Source organism: Aplidium turbinatum, chromosome 15, assembly GCF_918807975.1.
Source record: "Aplidium turbinatum chromosome 15, kaAplTurb1.1, whole genome shotgun sequence".
Lineage (NCBI taxonomy): Eukaryota > Metazoa > Chordata > Ascidiacea > Aplousobranchia > Polyclinidae > Aplidium > Aplidium turbinatum.
The window spans coordinates 21,231,616-21,253,924 of NC_137486.1; the positions used below are offsets into that span (position 1 = coordinate 21,231,616).

At 37.8% G+C, this 22,309-nt stretch overlaps 3 protein-coding genes across 3 annotated transcripts; 2 read left to right on the plus strand and 1 right to left on the minus strand.

The window, feature by feature from the left end:
* Positions 1-4,808: 4,808 nt before the first annotated feature.
* Positions 4,809-6,808, plus strand: LOC145784231 (vacuolar protein sorting-associated protein 45-like). The gene has a single exon (XM_082596014.1). The coding sequence runs from the start codon at positions 4,809-4,811 to the stop codon at positions 6,450-6,452; it is 1,644 nt and encodes a 547-aa protein (XP_082452140.1). The 3' UTR covers positions 6,453-6,808.
* A 1,553-nt stretch (positions 6,809-8,361) lies between these two features.
* On the plus strand, positions 8,362-15,749 carry LOC145784232 (peroxisomal membrane protein PEX13-like). The gene is made up of 9 exons (XM_082596015.1): positions 8,362-8,573; positions 9,192-9,279; positions 9,478-9,647; positions 11,863-11,993; positions 12,474-12,573; positions 14,250-14,368; positions 14,594-14,724; positions 15,018-15,202; positions 15,612-15,749. The coding sequence occupies exons 1-9, from the start codon at positions 8,424-8,426 to the stop codon at positions 15,678-15,680; spliced, it is 1,143 nt and encodes a 380-aa protein (XP_082452141.1). The 5' UTR covers positions 8,362-8,423; the 3' UTR covers positions 15,681-15,749.
* LOC145784233 (WD repeat-containing protein 25-like) lies at positions 15,313-20,601 on the minus strand. The gene is made up of 7 exons (XM_082596016.1): positions 20,287-20,601; positions 18,693-18,830; positions 18,299-18,436; positions 17,552-17,666; positions 17,047-17,217; positions 16,471-16,611; positions 15,313-16,022 (listed from the first exon to the last, which is right to left on the minus strand). Exons 1-7 carry the CDS (start codon positions 20,475-20,477, stop codon positions 15,789-15,791), a joined length of 1,128 nt encoding a protein of 375 aa, XP_082452142.1. The 5' UTR covers positions 20,478-20,601; the 3' UTR covers positions 15,313-15,788.
* Between the last annotated feature and the right edge of the window lie 1,708 nt (positions 20,602-22,309).

Genomic DNA, 22,309 nt, shown 5'->3' on the forward strand with positions numbered 1-22,309 from the left:
GGTAGGCTACATTATGTGCCGTCTCCGAGCCAATGGTTGGCTTTTAATTACTTCCACATCACGTTTTCCGCTCCATTTTACTTCTCACAGGCATAACTTTCTGCAATGCAAAAAGGTATTGCGGCTCTCTGGTTAATTCACAAGTAGGCCTATTCATTTGGCACTCAGAGCAATTAAGTTTGAGACCCTTGGCTTACGACCATGGCGATGTTTATACACACACACCATACCAACGTCCAGATTCATTGACTAGGGGCCGATCTATTAATAGCCAAAATTATGTAGTAGTTACAAATATAGTTTTTGTGTGATTTTAACCTACCTTTGTGAGTCCAGGCCCGTAGCCAGCCGAGAGCCAGGGGGGGCCTCGCCCCCCCTGGCGAAATCCCAACATTTTCGAGCAACAGCTACAATTATAATGATTTTGCCCATCTTTCCCGTTGCAGAGCTCTAACCTAGGCCCCATTAACTACAACTGTTTTGTTTAGTTAACAGCTAAGATGATTAAACAATTTCTCCCCTCCCTTCCTTTGGCAACCTCAACATGTTCAATTCAACCAAGGCCAACACGTGTTAGGTTGGTAGAAAAATTGTCAGAAACTGTGCAAAATGAAAATGTTTTGGGAAAGACTGATAACCTAATAATGAGGGAATGGTTATCCAGCAGGCCTACAAACCGGTACAAATTAGGATATTTGATATCAGCTGTCGCTATTCTCGGTACCATACCTAATTCTAAGGGTCAGTGATAACCAATTTGTGCAGTGATAAACCAAATTTGTGCAGTGATAAATCGCAAAATGTGCAGTGGTAAAGCAAGTGGTTTTTGAAGACAACGCATACAAAATATACTGTAAACTAATCTTTTAAGCAGTGTTTATTTTTTCTCTTCAATCCAATCAGTGTAAATAAATTTTGTTTCTAGTTTTCTGATCTGTGAAGTGTTCAACCATGGACTTCTAAATAGTAGTGTCTGGACTGGAAACGCAGTGACCAACATGTGGCCAAACAGTTGGTACAACAGTTGACCAACAGTGGGCCAACAGGGTTAGTTACTTGGCTGTTGGCCCACTGTTGTCCCACTGTTGTACCAACTGTTTGGCCACATGTTGGTCACTGCGTTTCCAGTCCAGATACTACTATTTAGAAGCAGGGATATCTAGAGAAGGGGATATGAAGGCTCGCAGCGATTGCCTTATTCTCATGACACTACCAGGGCGGTAGTTTGTAGCACGTTAAAATGCGGTTCTTTTTGGAATTGCAGAAAGTTTTGTAGTTCAACTGGTACAATGAGCTACAGAAGACAGTTAGCAAATGTTATGTAGAGCATATTTAAAGAATACTTGTTTACAAAGACAGTTAAAAAGTTACCAGTAGGCCTAAGCTGTTTTTTTAACAAAGCCTTTGCAGTAGGCTAGATGTAAAGCAAGTAGCCTATATGGGTAGTTGAATTAACAAAGCAACCATGAGCATGCTGTGGATATCCAGGCCTGATTCTAATAGCGCAATGCAAGTTATCATAACAAGATTTATTAAACTACTATCGGTGCCAATTGTCATTTTACAATAAACAGAGATTATTTACGATAAACAAAAGCCCTTCTATTGTCAGACGTAATAAAAGCCTTCGTATCCCCTTCTTTAGATATCCCTGTTTAGAAGTCCATGGTTCAACCTTGCAGCAGATATTGCTACATTTGGATCTAGCACTGCTGTTTGTGAGTGTGGATTCTCAGCGTTAACAAGGGTTGACGCTCCCACTAGGGCTGACGAACCTTTTTGCGGTCGCGGGCCACTTTGTCAATTACACATGAGTTATCGGGCCACACAACTTTTTAATCGTAACCTACTATAAAATCTTCTCCCTAAGCGACTTAAGATATTATTCATGAAAAGTAACAAACGGCAGATGAAAGTAATAAAACCCACACAGTTGAAATTATCTTACGCAGAATCGAAACATACAACTGTGAAAAATAAAAACAAATCAATTTGAGCAAAAAGGATAGAGCAACAGTAGCCTATTTGCACTGATAACGAAGACAGTTTAATTTTTGAAGTGCTTGCTTTCATATGAGGATGATTTCCTCTTTTTTTGGCTCTATCCTTTTTGCTCAAGTTGACTAAATGTTTCGACCATTATGCTCCGAAACAACAAATCAGTTAATGGAATTTCTTTATCAAACAACAAACAAAAGCCCATCCGAATCAAACAGCTGAAGCTATGTAGGCCTAATGCAGCATTGAAGCATAAAATATTAAAAACTAACGTTAACTCTTTCGCGCCCAGCGATTTTGCACAGTTTGACCGCAAAACCCAGGCATTTTTGCTATTTTTTCTCTAACTTTAACGAGTTGACACGCGTGACACCGATTGTGTATTTTGACGTGAAATATCTCATTGGAAAGATAATTTCAAGTTCTGACTATAAATGTTAGAACCTACTTTCCTAATACAACATATTTGAAGATGCAGTATTTTCAAAATGTGTTCTTTTTTAACTTTTTTTTTGTTAAAAATTTTGTGAAAATGAAGCACCTTACAAAAAAAATACTTCACCTTTTCTGTAGAACCTAAAAAGATTTTTTTTTCAGTGGACTTCCTAATGATATGAAGTGTCAAGGAAAAATCAAACATGCCTTGTTCCTTTAGTACATACTTTTCTTTTAACTGTTGGCTAAAGTAACCACACTTTGTTAAATTTGAGCAAAATCTTTTTAAAAAACACAAGAATATCAATAAAATCAGCATTTTACAAGGGACCAGTAAATTTATAGATATTCTGCTACAAAGACAAAGTTTTATATCACGCATCAAACAGCATCATTTTAAAATGATGCTGGGCGTTTTACGTTAAAACTCAAATCATTTTAAAATGATGCTGGGCGTTTCGAATTAAGCTGCAAATCATTTTAAAATGATGCTGGGCGCGAAAGAGTTAAAGCATTGAATTTTTTTGCTTAGTGGAATTTTTGGAAAGTTTTTTTGCTTGACTAAGCGTTCAATATTAGGTCGAATAGGTGATGTGGTAACTCCCAACGGCATACTAAGATTTTCATCTGTCAGCCTCGACCTGTAACGACTTTTTGTAAAGTGCATTTTAGAAAAGTATTGTTCGCATAGGTAGCTACGTGCTGCCGAAAGCAGATGACCATTTGAGAGCGTGAGCGGCAAGAAAATAGCAAAGGAAAGGTGTAGGCTACCAGTGAAGGCATAAAACAGCTTTGAGATGTCTTTTGTCTTTAATGCATGAGCGATTGTGAAATAGTTTTGAGGGCCGCACAAAATTCTTTGACGGGCCGCATGCGCATGCGGACCCGCGGGTTCGTCACCTCTGCACTAGACGGAGCATGTTACAACCAAGACAGGCAAACTTGGTGCTTATGGCCTTTGAACATTCTGTATTGAAATCTATCGATTTAGACTTGTTTGTGAGACGGTTTGCATCCAAACATCTGCAATTGCAATAGACTAGCTCACGGGTGTATAGGCGGAATGTAATCATATATATCAAAATAAAAAAATAAAAAAAATTGAAAATCCTCGGCACAGCTTCTTCGAGCCAGTTAAAGCTTTTGCTCATAACAAGTACCGCTATTTATACAAGTCAACAATTGCTGTGTTGTGTTGGTCATTGTAATATGGTTGCCGTGATTTAACTACCGGTAACGGATAAAATAAGAGACCAGTGTTGGTCTTAACACTAAGTCGGCAGCCGTGGCCGAGTGGTTAGCGCGTTGGGCTCGCAGTCGAGAGCCTGCATGTTCAACTCCAGCCACCCGCACTTGCTGTTGTTTCTCTAGGCAAGAAACTTTACGATAATTGCCCTACCCAGTGATCGATTTCGAGTAATGGGTAGTACCAAATTTAAGTCATAAGTAGAGTAGACAACCGGAAACAGACATTGCTGCAGCGTTGCAGCGTGGGTCAGGTGTATGTCGGAAGGCGTACACCGATGCATAGCGCTCAGGTCCGCTTTCCCGCAATGCAGGATAAAGATAAACAAACAAACAATCTGATATATTGCATTTTTTGTGGATACCGGTATTTAAGAGGTTAAAATTCCAAAATCATTTAAATTTTTTCGGCCCCCCTTCTAACAAAAATTTGGCCCCCCCTTGCTCTGCGGTCTGGCTACGGCCCTGTTTGTGACGTTATAACCACGTTATAACCATACAAATTATTATAATGGATTAGATTTTAGCACTTGTGCTAGAAAACCAAAAAGCATCTGGCAACACTGGTATTAGAAAAATGCAAAGGTTTGTCATTTATTAACCTAAAGTCCTAAACTAAGATTTGAACTTGGGTCGGGTGTTGCAGTGGTTTCAGAATTCAGATTCAGTGATCACACTTTGGCAATTTTGTTATCAAAACTATCATTTCAAAAGGATATAAAGTAATTTTAGCTTAGAGGTTAAAATAAAAATTATGTCGGCCTTCAGTTAGGCCTCAAGTTTGCATGTTGGCAAGGCCTGTGCATGCAGATTGCTATGGTTTGGACGATGATTGACTAGTATACACAAAGCTTGGGAATTTGTGCATGCTTGCTGTTTGGCTATAATATCCACCTTGTAGGCTAGCATGGAAAATGCCTTGACAGGGCTACCGTACTTCTTGTGACTGATGATAAAAAATATTGCATTATAGTTTAGCTAGTTTTGTAGGCTTTGTTGTAAGCCTAACTATAAACTTATGAGTGATTAAGTTACGTAAATATGTCAAATTTTTTAGAGATGTAATTTGGATTAGTGTAGAATCATATTATTATCAATCAATAGAGTTGCAATCTCGCCGACAGTACAATATGGATTTAGTGTTTGCTGTGAAAAATTATGTATCAAAAATGATCAAAGACAGTGGATCAGGAATGAAGGTGCTGCTGATGGACCAAGAGACTACAGGAATCATAAGCATGGTTTATGCAAAGTCAGAAATCTCTCAAAAGGAAGTATATTTGTTTGAAAGTATTAATTCCACTCACAAAGATGAGATGAGGCACTTAAAAGTGATAGTATTTGTTCGACCAACCGATGAGAACATCCAACTACTTTGTCAAGAGTTGAAAAAGCCAAGATATGGAAAATATTATTTATACTTTAGCCATGCTGTGAGTAAGGCGGATGTGAAGCTGTTGGCTGAAAGTGATGAGAGTGAATCTGTTGTTGATATTCAAGAGTTTTTTGCAGATTTCTATCCAATTGATGTTCATCATTTTACGCTAAATATCCCAAACTGCTCAAGACAATTGATGTGGAAGCCAGACTACTTGACTCGATCGTGTCTAGGATTAACTTCAGTCTTGTTATCCTTGAAGAAGTGTCCCATGATTCGGTATCAAGGTAATTCAGAAATGTGTGTTCAGTTGGCAAACAAAGTTAAGTCACTTATATCTCGGGAAGCTTCGTTGTTTGATTTTCGGCGATCTGATTCAACTCCTCTTTTACTTATAATTGATCGTCGTGGTGATCCAATCACACCTGTACTTAATCAGTGGACGTATCAAGCAATGACCCATGAGCTTTTGGGTATAAAAAACAGTCGTGTAGATTTGTCGAAAGTTCCAGAAATTGCTGCTGACTTGCATGAAGTTGTCATGTCACCTGCTCATGATCAATTTTACAAAGAAAATTTGTACAAAAACTTTGGGGAAATTGGGACTAAGATCAAAGAACTAATGGATGAATTTCAAGTCAAAACAAAAAGCCAGCAGAAGGTTGATTCAATTCAAGACATGAAAGCATTTGTTGAAAATTATCCTCAGTTCAAAAAGATGTCTGGAACAGTTGCCAAGCATGTGACGGTTGTAGGTGAATTATCAAGAATTGTTGCATCAAAAAATTTGCTTGAAATTTCAGAGTGTGAACAAGATGTATCTTGCCAAGATGACCATTCAAATGCATTACAACGAGTGAAAGAATTACTTCGCCAACAAACCACAAGTGACATTGATGCTCTTCGGCTTGTTGCTTTGTATGCTCTTAGGTATGAAAGTCACTCTAATAATTCAGCTGCAGCACTTGTTAATGCACTCCCTACAAATAGTGATAAGCAATTGATTTCATCATTAATTAAGTATGGAAGATTAGGAGGTCATACTAGACCACCCGGAGACTTTCCTGGTGCAATTTCAATAACAAAAAGGTTCTTTAAAGGTTTGAACGGTGTTGAGAACATTTATACTCAGCATATTCCTAAACTGAAAGAGACACTGGAAGATCTATTGAAAGGAAAACTTCGTGAAGCAGATTTTCCTTATGCAGGTTCATCCATTATGAAGGATAGAGTCAGCGAAGTTATTGTGTTTATTATAGGAGGGACCACTTATGAAGAAGTAGCTTGTGTTGCATCATTCAATGCTTCAAATGCTGGTGTTCATGTAGTACTGGGTGGGACAACAGTTCATAACTTTTCTTCATTTTTAGATGAAGTAAAATCTTGTTCTAATTAATGTACTTCATCTTACCATGGAGACACATTACACAAGCTTTTGAAATGTTCATTTGTGTTCACAAAACTGTATGGTAGCACTTTGTTGATTTATGGATTTGTGCTTGTATCACGAAATACATAGAACTGCACGCATATAATATACTTTACATTTTTTATTTATATACCATAGCAAGGTAAAATCGATAAGAAAAATTGTGCAGCTACATCATCTGTTGTATCTGCATGCACTGCATTATTTTTAAATTTTAGCTGATTAGTCAAAAGAGACGTTTTGAAGAAAACTTGGATCCCGTAAAGCTGTTACCACTTGTTAGTAATCAAGTTAATGTGCTGGTTGTTGGTTCAAGTTGATTGGTTTCTCACATCTGATGTGTTTGGACTGATGGCTGAAAGCAAACCACATGCTTTGCATGTTCTTCTGATGCGAGCTTTTAGAAAGATTGCAATGGATCTATAAGAGATAGCAAGAATCAATTGATCAATGATCATGTGCTATTAGTCTCAAAATCAGTTTAATTAAACGTTTGCAGTGACTCACCAGTGTGTTGTAAATTGTAATTGTTGTAATTTTTTTGCTGTTATTATGAGTTTCAGCAAACTGTTTCTTGTGCTTTTGTTGTCTTCCTAACACTGTTTGAAGTGAAGTTTTTTTGTTATAAGCACAAAACAATTAAATTTGTGTCAAGTACATCATGTACATGTAACCCTAACAATCATGAAGCAATGCACTGTCTAATGCAGCTAATCCATTTAATATTGACACATTATGAATATAAACTTTTTCACGGCAGAGAAAAATGAAGTAAAGTTTGTTTTATCATATAAGAGTTCTACATCCTAACACATTTCCAATAATTTGTTATGAGTCACATACACCGGTTAAATACATGAAAAGAGTGTATTTGTTTCACCAAAAGAGATAATCTGGTGTTGAATGTAAAACAAAGTAAACTATTGTGCAGCATGTTCTGCACTTTTCCGATGGTGTATATGTCATTATGTACATACTGTGCAATATTTTGAGTGGGCAGTTAATAATGTTTTTAATTTTTGATATTTCTTTGTAAAATAACCTGCTTCTAACATCAGCAGTTCCATATACTTGCAGGAGTTTTGAATCATTGAACTGTAGTAATATAGTAAACACTTAATTACTACAGTCGACTTACCCCAATACCCCATGTAGCTGCTGGTAGCTATTACAACTTTCTGCTTTCTGTGATTTTTCTAAATATTGACCTTTTTGCCAAGTTTGTTTCTTGACCACATGTAAGGGGATGAGATGTTGTTCGTTGTGTGCTTCAAACCCTTCTAAGATTGTTATAAAAACTTTGCTTGTAATCTGCTATCCAGTTTTATGTTTGTGGTATGCCAAGCTATGAACTCACGTTGACATTTCAATTTATTAATATTTGAGTTTATCTTCACACTGAATTAGCAAGTTTTGAGAATATATTTTTTTTATAAGTTTTTAATTTCAAGTTCAGTTATTTTCCGACGTTTTCAGTTTGTCTTTAGCAAACTACGGAGTTTGAAAATATGATGATGATTATGTGCCTGATCTGATACAGACGTTGGCGGTCATTGTCTTCCAAACTTCTCTGTCATTTGCCATTCGTATAAAATCTGCCATTTGCTGTAAATATAAAAACACTAATATTTTTCATTAAATTTTGTACATATAATTTTTGTCACTCCCACTGTTTTTTGTTAAAAATTACCGAACTTGAATTTCATTTGAAAGATTTAATTTCTTGCAGTTCAACTTTGAGTGACGTGAAAACAACCTCTTTACTCGAGTTTGAAGCCTGGTTTTAATTTTACTGTTTAGTTTTGAGCATTGCTTTTTGTTGATTGGTTTCAGGCGTTGAATTACTGTATTTATTTACTATTATTGTTATAGGTCAATTCTGGAGTTATTTATTTACTTGTTAGTTTACTTTTCTATGACATCATAAGGGCAATTGTGATGACTAGTAATGGTGCGCCATCAAAACCATGGGAAATAAATCGCAGTCAAGTTCCATCTGGTGGGAATAATTATGGAAATTTGAGGTCATCATCAGAATCAGGGGAACCCCGGACGGCTCCACCTGTCCCCTCCCGTCCGTCCCAGCAGGTGAGATTCGTTTAAGCATCCACAGGTGTAGTATCAGAATATGCAGAGTGGCTATGCTGGGCCACAGAGACCATTTTTAGTTTCCCAGGGATTTTCAATTTCGTCTAAACGCTTGTGGTTTAAAATCGAAAGTAAAGGGTTATGGTCAGTTATGACGTCAAAATGAGGCAGGCCAGTAAGAAATTTGTAGCATTTTTTTATCGCCCAGGGGACACGTAGCATTTCTTTTCGACTGTGGCATACCTAGTTTCTGTATCCATCAGAAAGGCGGTTGAACCGTACGGCAGTTGCTGTCACTGCATTGTTGAAGTAAAAAGCCTACAGTCCTACACCACTGTTCGAGCTGTCAGTCTGTAATCGTTTGTTTCAGTTTGTCTGACCATCACAACGAAAAACATTGTATGCCAAACATAGCAGAGATCTAGAAAAAGGAAGAAGCGACAAAGCACGGACGCTATAAAACAAGGACGAAAAAACGAGACGACAAAACGAGGACGTTATAACGTGCATGATACTAAAGCAGGACAATTAGTTTAATATATGGCGCGGCCACAGCTCCTATATTGCAAATGTATTTGTTACTTTTACTTATTGGGTAAAATCGTTTTGCTTTTTTAGAGAATATCTTCACCTGCATACAGGCCGACATACGGGACTGGCATGGGTTATGGAACTGGGTATGGTAGTTATGGTGGATATGGCATGGGTGAGTTCTTATGTTATAGTTCAGTTTGTAAAAATGCCAAACACGAAAAAGGAATCGACTGGACAGTGGACAGCGCTGGCGATTGTCCAACCAGCTTTTAAGATTCAATTTTTATTGAAACAACAATTCTCAATCTGACATCTCAAACGTTCCATTTGACGTAGTCATGCAATAATTTTTCAATTTGTTGCATTTCAGGTGGCTATGGTGGGATGTATGGAGGAAGCTCAATGTATGGGGGTGGAGGAATGTATGGGAGCTCTTATAGAGGTTATGGCAACGCTAACAATGGGTTCACAAGCCAAGCTGAGGAGAGCACCAGACAAGCCTTCCAGTCGGTAGAGAGCATTGTTCGTGCCTTCACCTCGGTAAGATAATGGTTGGAAGACCTCGGATGGAAATAGGTTTCTTAATTCTTATTGGAATGTTTTTACCAGATTACTGTTTGCCACAGTTAGAAGCCGGAATGGCCCGTTTCGGCGAGTCCGATTCGGAGAGTTCCCTATTCGGAGACAGCCTTTTTCGGAGAGTTCCCTATTCGGAGATTTTTTGAATTTTTTTTTGAAAATTATCGGGTGCCGTAGCCTAATTATCATTGCCGTTTTTACATCGTTTTAACGTCGCTAAACGTTGAAATCGTGCAGAAAAAAATAGAAAATTATCGGGTATTGTAGCCTATTTATCATTGCAGTTTTTACATCGCTTCAACGTCGCTAAACGTTGAAATCGTGCAGAGAAAATAGAAATAAAATGTTTGAACAATTAAATGAAAATTCGTCATGTCAATTCAGTTGAGTTGTTTTTATTTGTGACCATCATATCAAAAACAATACACGTCAACATAGCAAAGGTCGAGAAAAAGGTGGAAGCGACAAAACGCGAACGTTAAAACGTGCTTGTGACCGAAGTAAGTGATTGAGTTGAAAGAAATTTGGCACGGCCGCAACACCTTCAGTAAAATTTAAGATATGAAGGAAAAATAAAAAAAAGAAGATGTTACAAAAAAAAATCATGTTTATGTCTATAAGTTAGTACTTTTGAATAGGTAAAATGATTACCGGTAGTTTGGATCAACAAATGTGTGGCCTACAGCTTGGATTGAAAGGAAATTATCGGGTACCGTAGCCTTGTTATCCCGACCAGTAAAAAGTTGTTCCAAGAACCCAGTTAGCCTAACAGTTCATTTTTACATTGTAGTAACAGATAACCAAATGTGTGGCCTATCGTTTTAACGTCGCTAAACGTTGAAATACCGTAGCCTAGTTATCCCAACCAGCAGAAATTGCCGTTTCTACATCGCTTTAACGTCGCTAAACGTTGAAATCGTGTAGAAAAGAGAACTTCAGCTGACTAGGATACGCATACTAGGATATTCCACAATATCGTTTCTTTTATAGTTGAAATTACCGAAGCTTTAGATGAGTGGGGTTTAGTCCTAACCATTGAGATTTTAAAACTAAAAAGCGAATTAAATTTATTTTTGAACTATTAATGTTTGCTCAGATAAAATTGACATGTATCCTGCGTCGCCTTCTGCATGCAAACTTAGAATATATTGGAATCCTCAACTATTACAAAATTTTAAATCCAACGACGCCTTCTGTTTATTTACAGTAGAGAATTTTGTATATTATTCCACAATATCGTTTCTTTTGCATTCTTGCGTTTTATCCAGTGCTTACCTTTGAGTCCCTTCCCAGACGGCAAAGGCCGTAATTTTTACATTGATTCAACGTCTGCAGACGTTCGAATCAATGTAAAAATGACGAATTTTGTTGTCTGGGATCTTTCAAAATATGTGTTTTACATCAAAACAACATTTTTTATGATTAACAATAGAGGTGAATGAGATAAAGTCTCAGCGAAAACGTGTCAACTAAAAAAAGACACTTGCCAAATAGCGTTTGCCATAAAAGATGAAGTTAAAAACTAAGTGGCAGTTTAGCCTATAATTTTTAAATAATTAATTTTTAAAAATAGTAATAATAATTTTTTAAAAAAATTTCAAAAAATCTCCGAATTGGGAACTCTCCAAAAAGGCTGTCTCCGAGTAGGGAACTCTCCGAATCGGACTCGCCGAATAGTAGCAGACCCGTTAAAAGCGGTGGCTTAGCATTGTTAGTTTCACAACCTCGGATTCCTTGTGTGAGAGATTGTCTATCTTTTAACGAATTTCACGTCAACGGAAAACGTGTGACATAGCTTTTTGGGTTGATTGAATCGTTCGTTTTATAATCATAACTACACTTCTAACTTTTATAATTCTTCACCGCTTGTCAGTTATCAAACGCTATTTTGCACCCAACTGATGTTAAATAAATTATCATTATTGTCTGTTGAACCACCATTGTGTTGATAATAATTGGTTCCACTTGTATAATGTGTAACCGCATAAAAGAATGCTATATAATTAATCGTTCGCTATCTCCGCTTGCAGCAGATTGCGCATCAGCATGGGTTACTTGACAAGGTTACATGTGATTTTATGAGCCGTACTGCTTCCATGCTGGCTCAAGGCAGATTGGAAGAGGGTGATATGTCACCAGATTAAAAGAACACTGTAGCATGTTAAATTGCTTGCAGGTTTCAACCATGCTGGAATCAACACTGGGGGCAGTATATAGCTCCTTTCGTGCAGTGCTTGACGTCGCAGACCACCTATCGAGGGTGAAAACAACCTTTGCTGACATTCTTTCTTCAATCACCATATTCAGGTGTGTGCCGAACTATATTTTGACTTCGTGAACGAAGAAACTTTAAGATCAAGCTATTCTGGTTCGACTCTCGGGATGTGCGCTTGAGCTACGCATTCTAAGGACTGCTCTCCATTCAGCGGCAACTAATGGATGGAATAATTCTCTGGTAACAAGACTTTAACAATCGGGAACTTTTACTCTGTCAATCTCGTCAACCGGTCCTGCGTCAAAAGCCTCTACACGTCTACAGTCTACAAAATTACCAGGAATAACCTATCCAGGCTTTGTCAGTCTGAGGATAAACATTCAAAATCAAACAACCAATCAGTGCCGCCAAAACTCCTTGACAACCACTCTCACTTTGCTGAGTTGATTATGTGTTTGCTATGCGGTGTAAGTAAATAAAAGACCTTATCTCAATGTATTTCACGTTGAACTCTTGTATTTCTGTCTCTAAACTTGATTCTTATTGATCAAACGCTTTATGTCGTTGTGCAGGTTCATTCGTTTCCTGTATCGACGCGCGCTTTCTATGCTCAACCTACGAACTTGTGACGAGGCTTGGGACTCGTCAGTCACTCCTGGTGGGGACTCCCCGGTGAGTTGCTTGTTTATTTATTATAACCAAGGATTTGAAGGCGTGCCGTGAACAATCACGAATTGTAATTTTGCATATTCATATACAGAACCCCGATTGTCACTCTACCACTTTGGTATATGAATTTTAGATTGTTCGAAAGCTAGAATTGTTCACGACTTGTAATGTATCTCTCCTATTTAATCACCATACGAGCAGTGACGATCGGTGAGGGAAAGCAAGGAAAGCAGTGCTTACCTGAGCGAAAACTATGCAAAATATAATGACTGAATTCTAGGTTTAACTTCTTATTATTTTTATCAAGTCTATTTTAACTTGAAAATTACTGTGTTCGTGACTAGAATTACTCGTGATGCTTGTGAGTAGTCTAAGTCCTCACCAAACCGCATGTCTTGCCTATAAATGCCAATTAACGCAAACGCTTTTGTCAGAAACCATCACTGAAGCTCCAGGGAAATCAACTTTCAAAGTTGCTTTCCCAGGTTCAAAAATGTCAAAAAACGCCTTCGTTTTATCCAATCCTCAATCGTTTTGCAAAACGTCACCAGCTGCTTAGCCAATCAGATGTGTTATGGTTATGGTATGGTTAGTTGTGCTTTCCCAGTGACGTCATGCGTATCTCATAGCGGCTGCTTTTAGTTTCAGACGAAAGGAATATAACCTCTACGCATGAGTGATTTGCGCGCTTGTAACTATAGGCTACTGAGTACGCTGAAAATAAAGCTGGTTCTCTTACCAAAAAAAACATAGATTCTACAATAAAACATGCAATTCCAAAGGGTACATTAACCAACCAGTAGGCTACTGAAACAGCACAAGTGTTTTTTAAATTCTTTTGGGTCAATAGACTGACATCACAAGTTCAGAGCAAATTTACTTGTGTTCTTCAAGAATGGACTTGCTTAATTTATAGGCTAATTATTTGCTCTTTACTAGTGCACCAGTCCAATGCATGTCTTAAATGCTTACAGATGACATTGACAATAAGTTTTTGTGCTCAGTCTAAAAACGCAGCCAACATTCTAGACTAGTCCCAGTTTGATTGATTGATTAAATCTTTATCCTCGGACTGGGAAAGTCCGAAGATTTTGTTTTGGAAATGCTCTCAGAGCGCACCAAATTGGAAGAGTTTTTCAAAATTTTCTGGAGTAGGCCCCCCAGACCCCCCGCTGGAAGTGTTGCCTTCGGCAACACGCCTTCGGGCTTCGCCCGACGGTTACGCCCTTCGTGCCTTGCTGCAGCATATTTCCAAGTTGCTTTCCCAATGGTTTAAGCCACCGAACGTCACTGCATACGAGTAACACTACGAATTCTCTTCAGGCGTTGCAACTGTGCTAAATTGTGTAGTAATAATAACAACATTTATAGCGCCACATCCACAGTGGAAACTATGTTCCTGGGCGCTGCACATGACAATGGTGATAATTAATACGGTACTTTCAGTCATAATGTTCAGTGAAATAGAACGTTTTCAAGCGTGTACATCATAATTGTTCACGTTTTGTCGCTTCTACATATTATTAGGTTCCTACCATGTTACGGCAAGTATTATTTTTGCCTCAATAACCAGAAATAACGAAAACTGAACCATCTACGTGAAGTGACGTTCTTTCCTGCATAGGCTTGAGCAATCTCTGTTCAACAATTTTTCAAAATTTGTCATTTCTTATATTCAGAAACCAAGTTCACCTAAGGGGAAGAACTCTTGGCCCATTATGTTGTTTGTGACCGTGGTGATCGGTGGGCCGTACCTCATATGGAGGTTGTTGCGTGGCTCTAACTCTGACGAACAGAAGTAAGTGACCGGCACGTCATAATGACGTTTGTGGTGGTAGAGAGAATGATATGTAGGAAAAAGTTTTTAGCTTTCAATAGATTTTTTTGTGGGTCTGGTTTCTGTTCATTGGTTTGTTGCAAAACTCACATCAATCACAACCTGCGCTACAATGTATGTTTGAAACAAATGCCTTTAGAAAGCTGAAGGCAACCTTTCGTATTTAAACTGTTATTGGCCAATCAGACATCGTACATCGTCATGGATGAGTGGAGACGGTGATCACGTGATAGCCAAAGCTGAGTTTGACTTCCAAGGAGCCGGCGATGAAGAGTTGTCTTTCCGGGCAGGAGACAAGGTTGTTCTTGCTCCAAAAGGTAATCAAGCTAACAATTGACATGGAATTGAAGATGCACAGAATGTCATTAAAATAGGCCAGAATTAGGCTGCTTCGACAAGTCCGGCTTGAAACTGGTGGGTGCACCACTTAAGTGTAGGCTAGTACTGGCAGTTAAATTTATGAAAAACTTTTGTTTCCTTAAAGAGAGCAATATTGCCATAAGATATGTATTTGAATCTATAACATGTCGACTTGTGAGGCGGCAACTATTCAAGGCCGTATGCCCAAGCAATGATCGCAAATTATTTGGAACATGGCTGATATTTTCAGACGTCCAACCTAACATCAGAGGATGGCTTCTCGGTACTATGGATGGGAAAACACCTGGGTATCTCCCTGCCAATCACGTGAAAATCTTGGGATTAATAAAAGGTCGTAGCCGGGAGCAACAAAACCCCTCCACCCAACCATCTCAAAATCCAAGTGTGCAGAGTAGCCCAGTAGCTGAGGAAGAGGTACTATACTGTTTTCACTAATATGCTCAAGGCTAAGCGATTATGCAATCGGTTTAGTTAATTTCAAAAACAAAACGTTATGAAACATCTTCAAAACTGCTTAATTTCTTGAACGTAAAATCTTTTATTGCAAGTTCATAAGTGATAAAAATCATTTCATATCAACATCAAATGTTGGTCCTTACATCACTGTAGTAAAATCGTCAGTACGTAAACTGTGACAGCAACAAGCGCGCCCCGAGCGGGTTTCAACATCAATGCACCAGATAAGCGCCGTGAAGAAATTCATTATGGCAAAATGCCAGAAATGTCACAATAATAATGTAGGCTATGTTTTATGTAGCGCTACACCTTCTCTCAGCGCATTGACAAGACAGACAGAGCATTAACAAATAACGATATGTTGCAGTGGAATGCTATCCATGGGAAGCAAGAAGTTGCGCCAACCGACCAACAAAATGACCAAACAGAAAAATAAATCTGAGTTTCTGGATAAAAACTGCACCACACGACTTGATGGTAACTTTGGTAGGAGCGCCGAGGCGGCATGAACGTTACCCATCCCTGGGTCATCCAGGGCAAGGCTCTAATTTAGAATGTGTAATTTTCCTCCCCAGTCACCGATCGCCACCATGCTCGGCATCACGGGGTGGCATTGTACGGCAATGCATGCGTCACAATCCTTCGTCGTCGACAGCGGGACAGTCCGCATATAATTTCCATTGTTGTTTTTGTAACACACCAGCGCCCCGTTTGAACTCCCTGACATGACGAACTGTCCATCCCTGCTCATGTCGAAAGACACCGGATATTCGTTCACCTGCACATACGTGGCCGTTGGTTATTTGCCAGGATAACAAATGCAAAGCACACCAACCATGGTAAGGGAATGTTAATGTCTCGTCATTTCCAATCAATTGTTTTACATTTTGATTTATCCCGCCCGTCCTATGAGAATAGTAGTTTGCTACTTGATGACGTAATCCTTAAGTTTACTCATCATCGTGATGTGGATGGAGATTTGTTCACAAAACTTATTCTCCGGGACATTGACAACTTTCGCATATCAAAAAGCCATTTTGTTCTGGTGCTATTAATAAGTATGCTGAAAGTTTTCTGCACATATCGAACGGCAATATGAGCAAAGCAGTTGCACGGTTCATTGCAGTGCAGCGATGTTGCTGCTGTGTGGAGTCAGATTCGTCAGTGATAACTTTTACTAAACTATGATTCGTTTCTCTTGTGCAATAGAATAACAAGTTACTCACTGTGTGGTTTTGATATCGTATGAACTTATCCAACCGGTACGGCTTCTGAGTGCTGAATCTTGCTATGTAGTTGCCAGTGGTTTGCGCGAGGACAGTACTGCCACCAGGATGGGTTCGGATACACGGACAAGTGTAGCGTTCCTGTCAGTTGCAAAACCACCAAATTAATTCCACAACCATTAGGCAATGGATGTGTTCATTGTGCTGCACTATAAATCAGGGTGTTGCTAAGCTGCAGCTATTTCTATCGCTTGCCTGGTGGTTGAAAAATTGATTTAATACACTACAGTGAAGTAGCTTGAGACATCTGTTCCCGGTGGCACCAAATTACTTGTTTAAATAGTGTCATTGCTTCCGGGCGCTGGAAACCACAAGACAAGAAGGCCAGAAAACATTTAATTTCTCCTCGAGCTCACACATACCCTATTGAAACTAAAGACCCATTAGACTTTAAGTTCGTAACGCATCGTCGGCCTTGCGGTACCGGTTGCGTGTATTCTCATAGCCCGAACTCGAAGAGCTCTTGTTTTATGAGATCTTAAGATACACAATTTTAATGTTGCCAGTTGAACGCACATGATAAATCTGTGATGACAATTTCGCTCCAGCCCTGGTGTCCCACACAATCAGGTTGTGTTCGGCCGATTGTTTGTTGACAAGGTCCCCACTGGCCATGAAACAAGTTCCGCCGGCAAAAAAGTCAAATGACAAAATTTTTCCGCATTTGAATTTGTAAGAGGCAACCTCCTGAAAAATTGTGGAATAAGTTTTAGTCAGCTACAGCATTAAAAGCATATAATAAATCTTCCTAAAATAACCTATTGGTGCCCGCAACGAAATCAGTGGTGCTGGGCTACAGGCTCGTGCAACTATAGAATTATAAGTGTTATGTTGAATGTGATGCTCCACATTCATTACCATACCAAAGTAAATGCTCCCCAATAAAATCTATGTTCAGTAGAAGTAAGATACAACTTATTGTAAGTCATCAATGATTGACCGCCTCATTCGGTTAGTCTTTGCACAGGCACAGCAAATGACAATTTTTGTAGTGTTGTTGAACAATCCCACAGCTAACCACCTTCCCAGTCCGTATGTCGTAGGATGATAGGAATGAATTGTCCCCACCAACTAGAACCAAGTTATCATCATCCTTCCACCATTTGACAGCAGATGATTGTGAAGTTGTCTTTAACCTGATAATTATGTGCAATGTATTATTATTAATTCTTACTGAGACTGGCAACTGTCATTAATACACATGTGATGCAGCACCAATAAACAAAAATAGTGCAAAATCAGCAAGTTTTGAAAGATGAATGGAAAGTTTAAATTTTGTTATATGCCCTGAAAAACTTATCAATTGCAATAAAAGGTAAAGGTGGTCTAATATTTGAGTTCAAGTGTCGGAAATGAGCGGATAAGGTTCTTATTATATGAAGCCTTTGGTACTAACGGCTGTAGGGTGGCCAGTTTCTTTCGGTCAGCTGCCTTTGTTTCAGCAATTACGCCCACCCAATTTGTCATGCTCTCTAGGTAGAAGTGCGGTTTTTCCACAACCAGCTTAAGCCAGGAGTCGAACTAAGTTTGCATTATTGGACAAATGGACAACCAACACCTTAACTCGTACACCATCCCACTGCTTTTTTATTACAGTACTAGTATTAAAAAGATTATTCAAAGTTTTGCAAACACAATTGGTTACACAGTTTGAAATGGTGAAATTTATGCAAGTTAACATGTTAAATAAAACAGAAACTATGTGTACTCAATTTTTGTACTCACTATGTGTTTATGTTGCTTGTAACTGCAACTGCAGTGCACTTACTTGTCAGTGACTTTTCCATTATTTAAGAAATCAAAAACTTGTAAATATCCATCAAATGTGCAGGTGAGTAATTGTCTACTAGAGCGCGACCAATCACATTGTCGGACTTTGTTTTGATGATTAATTGTGTGGACAATTCTAAAAAGACAAATAATCCAAGTCACATGAAACAATGCAATTGAAACATGAAATAACATCAAATTCTGTTAAGGCCATGATATGTTGATTTCAACTAAAATAGGGTTCGGAATCATGTTTGGCAATCCAGGATAAAGCAAAAGTATATACCTGTTTACAGCTTATGATGCATTAATGAATGGGTAACCAGTAATTTTACACTGCTGTACGTTTCAATAAAAAAAAGAAAAGTCAAAAAAGAAAATAAGATTCTTACCGTATGTCATCATATTTCATAACATCAAATAATTTGACATGGTTTCCACATGTAGCAGCCAGCAAATGACTAAATTTGTCACACCATTTGATGGACCATACACATTCTTTAGATATTTTCATACTTTTCCAAACTTTTCTAAAAATATTTAATTTTTGTGGTGGCACATGACAACAACATAACACAATAAAATTACTATATATGTTGTGAGTACATGGTTACCAAAATAATAAGGAAACAGTACTTTTAAAACCTTGAAAGTTAGCAGTTTGCCCCGATAGCTCAGTTGGTAAGCGCATGACTTCTGGAACGAACAAGCTTCAAGATCAAGCGGCGCTGGTTCGACTCTCGGGGTGTGCGCTTGAGCAACAAATGTTAAGGACAGCTCTCCATTCAGTGGCATCTAATGGATAGAATAATTTCCCGGCAACAAGACTTCAACAATTGGAAACTTCACTCTGTCAATCTCGGTGACCGGGCCTGCGTCAATGATTCAAAGCCTCTACAAGTATGCGAAACTGCCAGGATTAAGCTCTGCAAGAAGCCTTCCCAGTTGGAGGATAAAGATTCAATCAATCAACAAAGTTAAGCAAAACTTTTACAACAAACCAGACCTACAAAAAATAGTTATATAAAAATTACATTGATGCAAAATATGAATATCAAACTGGTAATAAATCATTACACCAAAATAACAAAAGCATTTATTATCGCAGTGGCAATGTAAAAAGTATGGTACAGTACATGTAGGCTACACAAAGTAGGAATGATATATTATATATATACTGCGAGTTCTTCGATTTTTCTAGGCAGTGGCTATTTGACCGGCTCCGGTCTTTGAATCTGAAACACTATTTGACCGGTCATGACGTCACTACATAGCACTTTTTTCTTTCAAAGCAAAAGACGATAAGCGCGTTAAGTTTTAAATTCAACACGGTTTCTTCAACTGAGTCCGTGGCGCATACGTAACGTCTCGGGCTGCCTTTCTTGAGGGAATGAGTTCGATACTATCCGGAAGCGTTCTTTTTTTTTTTTTTTTTTTAACTACAAAAGGATACAAACTGATATGAATGAATCAACAAGTGAATAAAAAAGTTTCAAAACGAATTAAAAAAGTTTTTTCTAGTCTTTATTTTTAACAAATTCCTTTCATTTCTTAGCACAAATTCTCTGAAAAAATCACACCTTCTAATAGGCTGTAAGATTACGTTTCGCTGAAGTCCGAAGTTAAAAATTAAATCCAGTCTCATTGTCGCACAACAATCAGTCAAGTTTCAAATCATCATCTCAACCAACCCTTCAAGACAACTTTCCACTTTCAAAAATTTAGTTAAAAAAAAATAAAGAACGCTTCCGGATAGAATTGAACTCATTCCCTCTAGAATGGCAGCCCGAGACGTTACGTATGCGCCACGGATTCAGTTGAAGAAAACGTGTTGAATTTAAAACTTAAGGCGCTTATAGTCTTTTGCTTTGAAAGAGAAAAAGAAAAAAGTGCTTATGTAGTGACGTCATGACCGGTCAAATAGTGTTTCAGATTCAAAGACCGGAGCCGGTCAAATAGCCACTGCCATTTTTCTAAGCAATTTACCTTGGAAGGGCATTCCGATGAAATTTATCTTGATATTCTAAAACTGTTTCATCAGTAATAAAAAGAGATTTGACGTCATCATTAATTTCGCTGGATTCTTCTGAACAGTTGTTTATGGAGTTTTCTGCAGCTCGTTTTCGTTCCCATTTTGTGACATACGGGCGCAGCTTCTTAGCCGGTGGAGGATCCATTCGTGCAGCAATTAATTTTGGCCCAATTAGCAGCTCAAATATATTTTTCTAAAAAACATTTTTATATGAAAACAAATCCACAAAAAGTCGAACTCAAAATGTTTCCAAATTGCAATATTTTCATCTCATTGAGTCACTTGAGTGAGTTGAATTAGCTGGACTGGTGTTGCCATTCGAAAATCTTCAGCAAAATAAATTTCAATTGGTTCAAAATTTTCCACTCGCAATTATACTTTATCAGTCTTTACCAACGCAACTTGGCCTGGAGTGTTTTACCATTAATGCAAAGGTAATTTTTTAGCAAAAAAGATAGTGAAAAAGTCCTTCTTTTTTCAATTCAATATAATTTTTTCAAATTGGGAACAGAATTTATGAGAAAGAATTGCCAGATTTATGCCAAAAATGAAATGAAAACTGTCTGAAACTCAGTTTAATTCGATCTTGGTTTATTTTTTGTGATCACAGTTCAGTTGTTTTCTTTTCTGTTTTCATTTGTTTTTTGGGTGATTTTGTGGCCGTGCTAACTACAGACATATAACTTACCAGGCTACATCATTTACTTTTCAGGCACGTTGAAAATCTTTCAAGGTTTTGCCACCTTTTCCCGTTTATTAACGTGCTGGTAGGCTTATATCGACTATTGTAGTTAGTAGTATCTTTTTCGTCCCGGAAGCGTTAATGGCGAAAAATAAAATAAATAAAATTAAATTAAAATTTAAAGCAAACATCAATTTTAAAGAAATTTATATCGCTTTTACTTATGACGTCACAAAAACGTTGCCCTCCTTTTTTTGCCCCTCCTGTAAAATTAATCTGGCTACGTCACTGGATAAACGTAGCATCATGGCATAAAACTTAAATTTCAACATCAAAGAAGAATGCTGATATGACAAAGTTTTCAACTTAACAATTGCAACTTTGGTAGAGAGATAATTTTTGAATATCGTATAGGCGTAGACAGAGTATTGAACATAACTTGATAGGATAGAGTTAAATAAATCAAAAAATTTACATAAAACAAACAAAATATAAACAACATATCAAATTCGAACGTTATCGGAAAGACTGTCTGCTTTTTTAAAAAACAACTTAATTTCATTTTAAGTCTAAACAAAACAAAAAAGCATACCATTGTAAAATGATAATAATTGCAACTCTCCTTCAGAAAAACATAATCTGATACTGAGATGAATTTCAGAACGGCATTGTCTTGAGCAGCTTTATGTGAAGTTGATTGAAATAGCAAAATATGAAAAAAAACTGTGGATACTCGATGATGTTGACAAAGTAAATAGAATAGCGCCACCCTCTGCTCAAATACATTAGAAGATAGATCAATCGATTTTTCGGACGGAAATGAGAATCGAGAGTCAAGATGGTTCTAGCTTGATACAAATCAGAGGCTTATAAAAGCGTCTCCAAAATCATCCTGGATCAACTCCTTTTGAATTGTCATGTAATGAAAAGAAAAATTTAATGCGAGTGGCTGTTACAAAGTCTACTACTCAGTTTGTAGCTTAGGTTTGGTTTATCTGCCTCATGCCAATAAATCAATTTGTGATCTTCTACCTGTTATTTAAGTTATTATTGTGGTGCTCATTATGTTGTTATGTTACTTAGGGGTACATCAACCACTATATCTTAATCCACAATCATACAATGCCTTGTTCATTTTACTTGCTAGGCCTAGTCTTTTTTAAACGTGGAAAAAGTGTTTCAGTTCAGTTTGCTGTTTATTTCTGACCATCACAACGAAAAAAAACAATATATGCCAAACATAGCAGAGGTCTAGAAAAAGGTAGAAGCCACAAAACGCGGACGTTATAACATGC

Bases quoted from the DNA above. Each gene is read 5' to 3' on its own strand.
- LOC145784231 (XM_082596014.1), top strand. From the start codon at position 4,809: ATGGATTTAGTGTTTGCTGTGAAAAATTATGTATCAAAAATGATCAAA.
- LOC145784232 (XM_082596015.1), top strand. From the start codon at position 8,424: ATGACTAGTAATGGTGCGCCATCAAAACCATGGGAAATAAATCGCAGT. The intron at 9,280-9,477 runs GTGAGTTCTTAT...GTTGCATTTCAG, and splicing joins TTATGGTGGATATGGCATGG to GTGGCTATGGTGGGATGTAT. The intron at 15,203-15,611 runs GTACTATACTGT...GATATGTTGCAG, and splicing joins GCCCAGTAGCTGAGGAAGAG to TGGAATGCTATCCATGGGAA.
- LOC145784233 (XM_082596016.1), bottom strand. From the start codon at position 20,477: ATGGATCCTCCACCGGCTAAGAAGCTGCGCCCGTATGTCACAAAATGG. The intron at 18,831-20,286 runs GTAAATTGCTTA...AAATATTTTTAG, and splicing joins CATCGGAATGCCCTTCCAAG to AAAAGTTTGGAAAAGTATGA. The intron at 17,218-17,551 runs GTGGTTAGCTGT...ACAATTTTTCAG, and splicing joins ACGACATACGGACTGGGAAG to GAGGTTGCCTCTTACAAATT.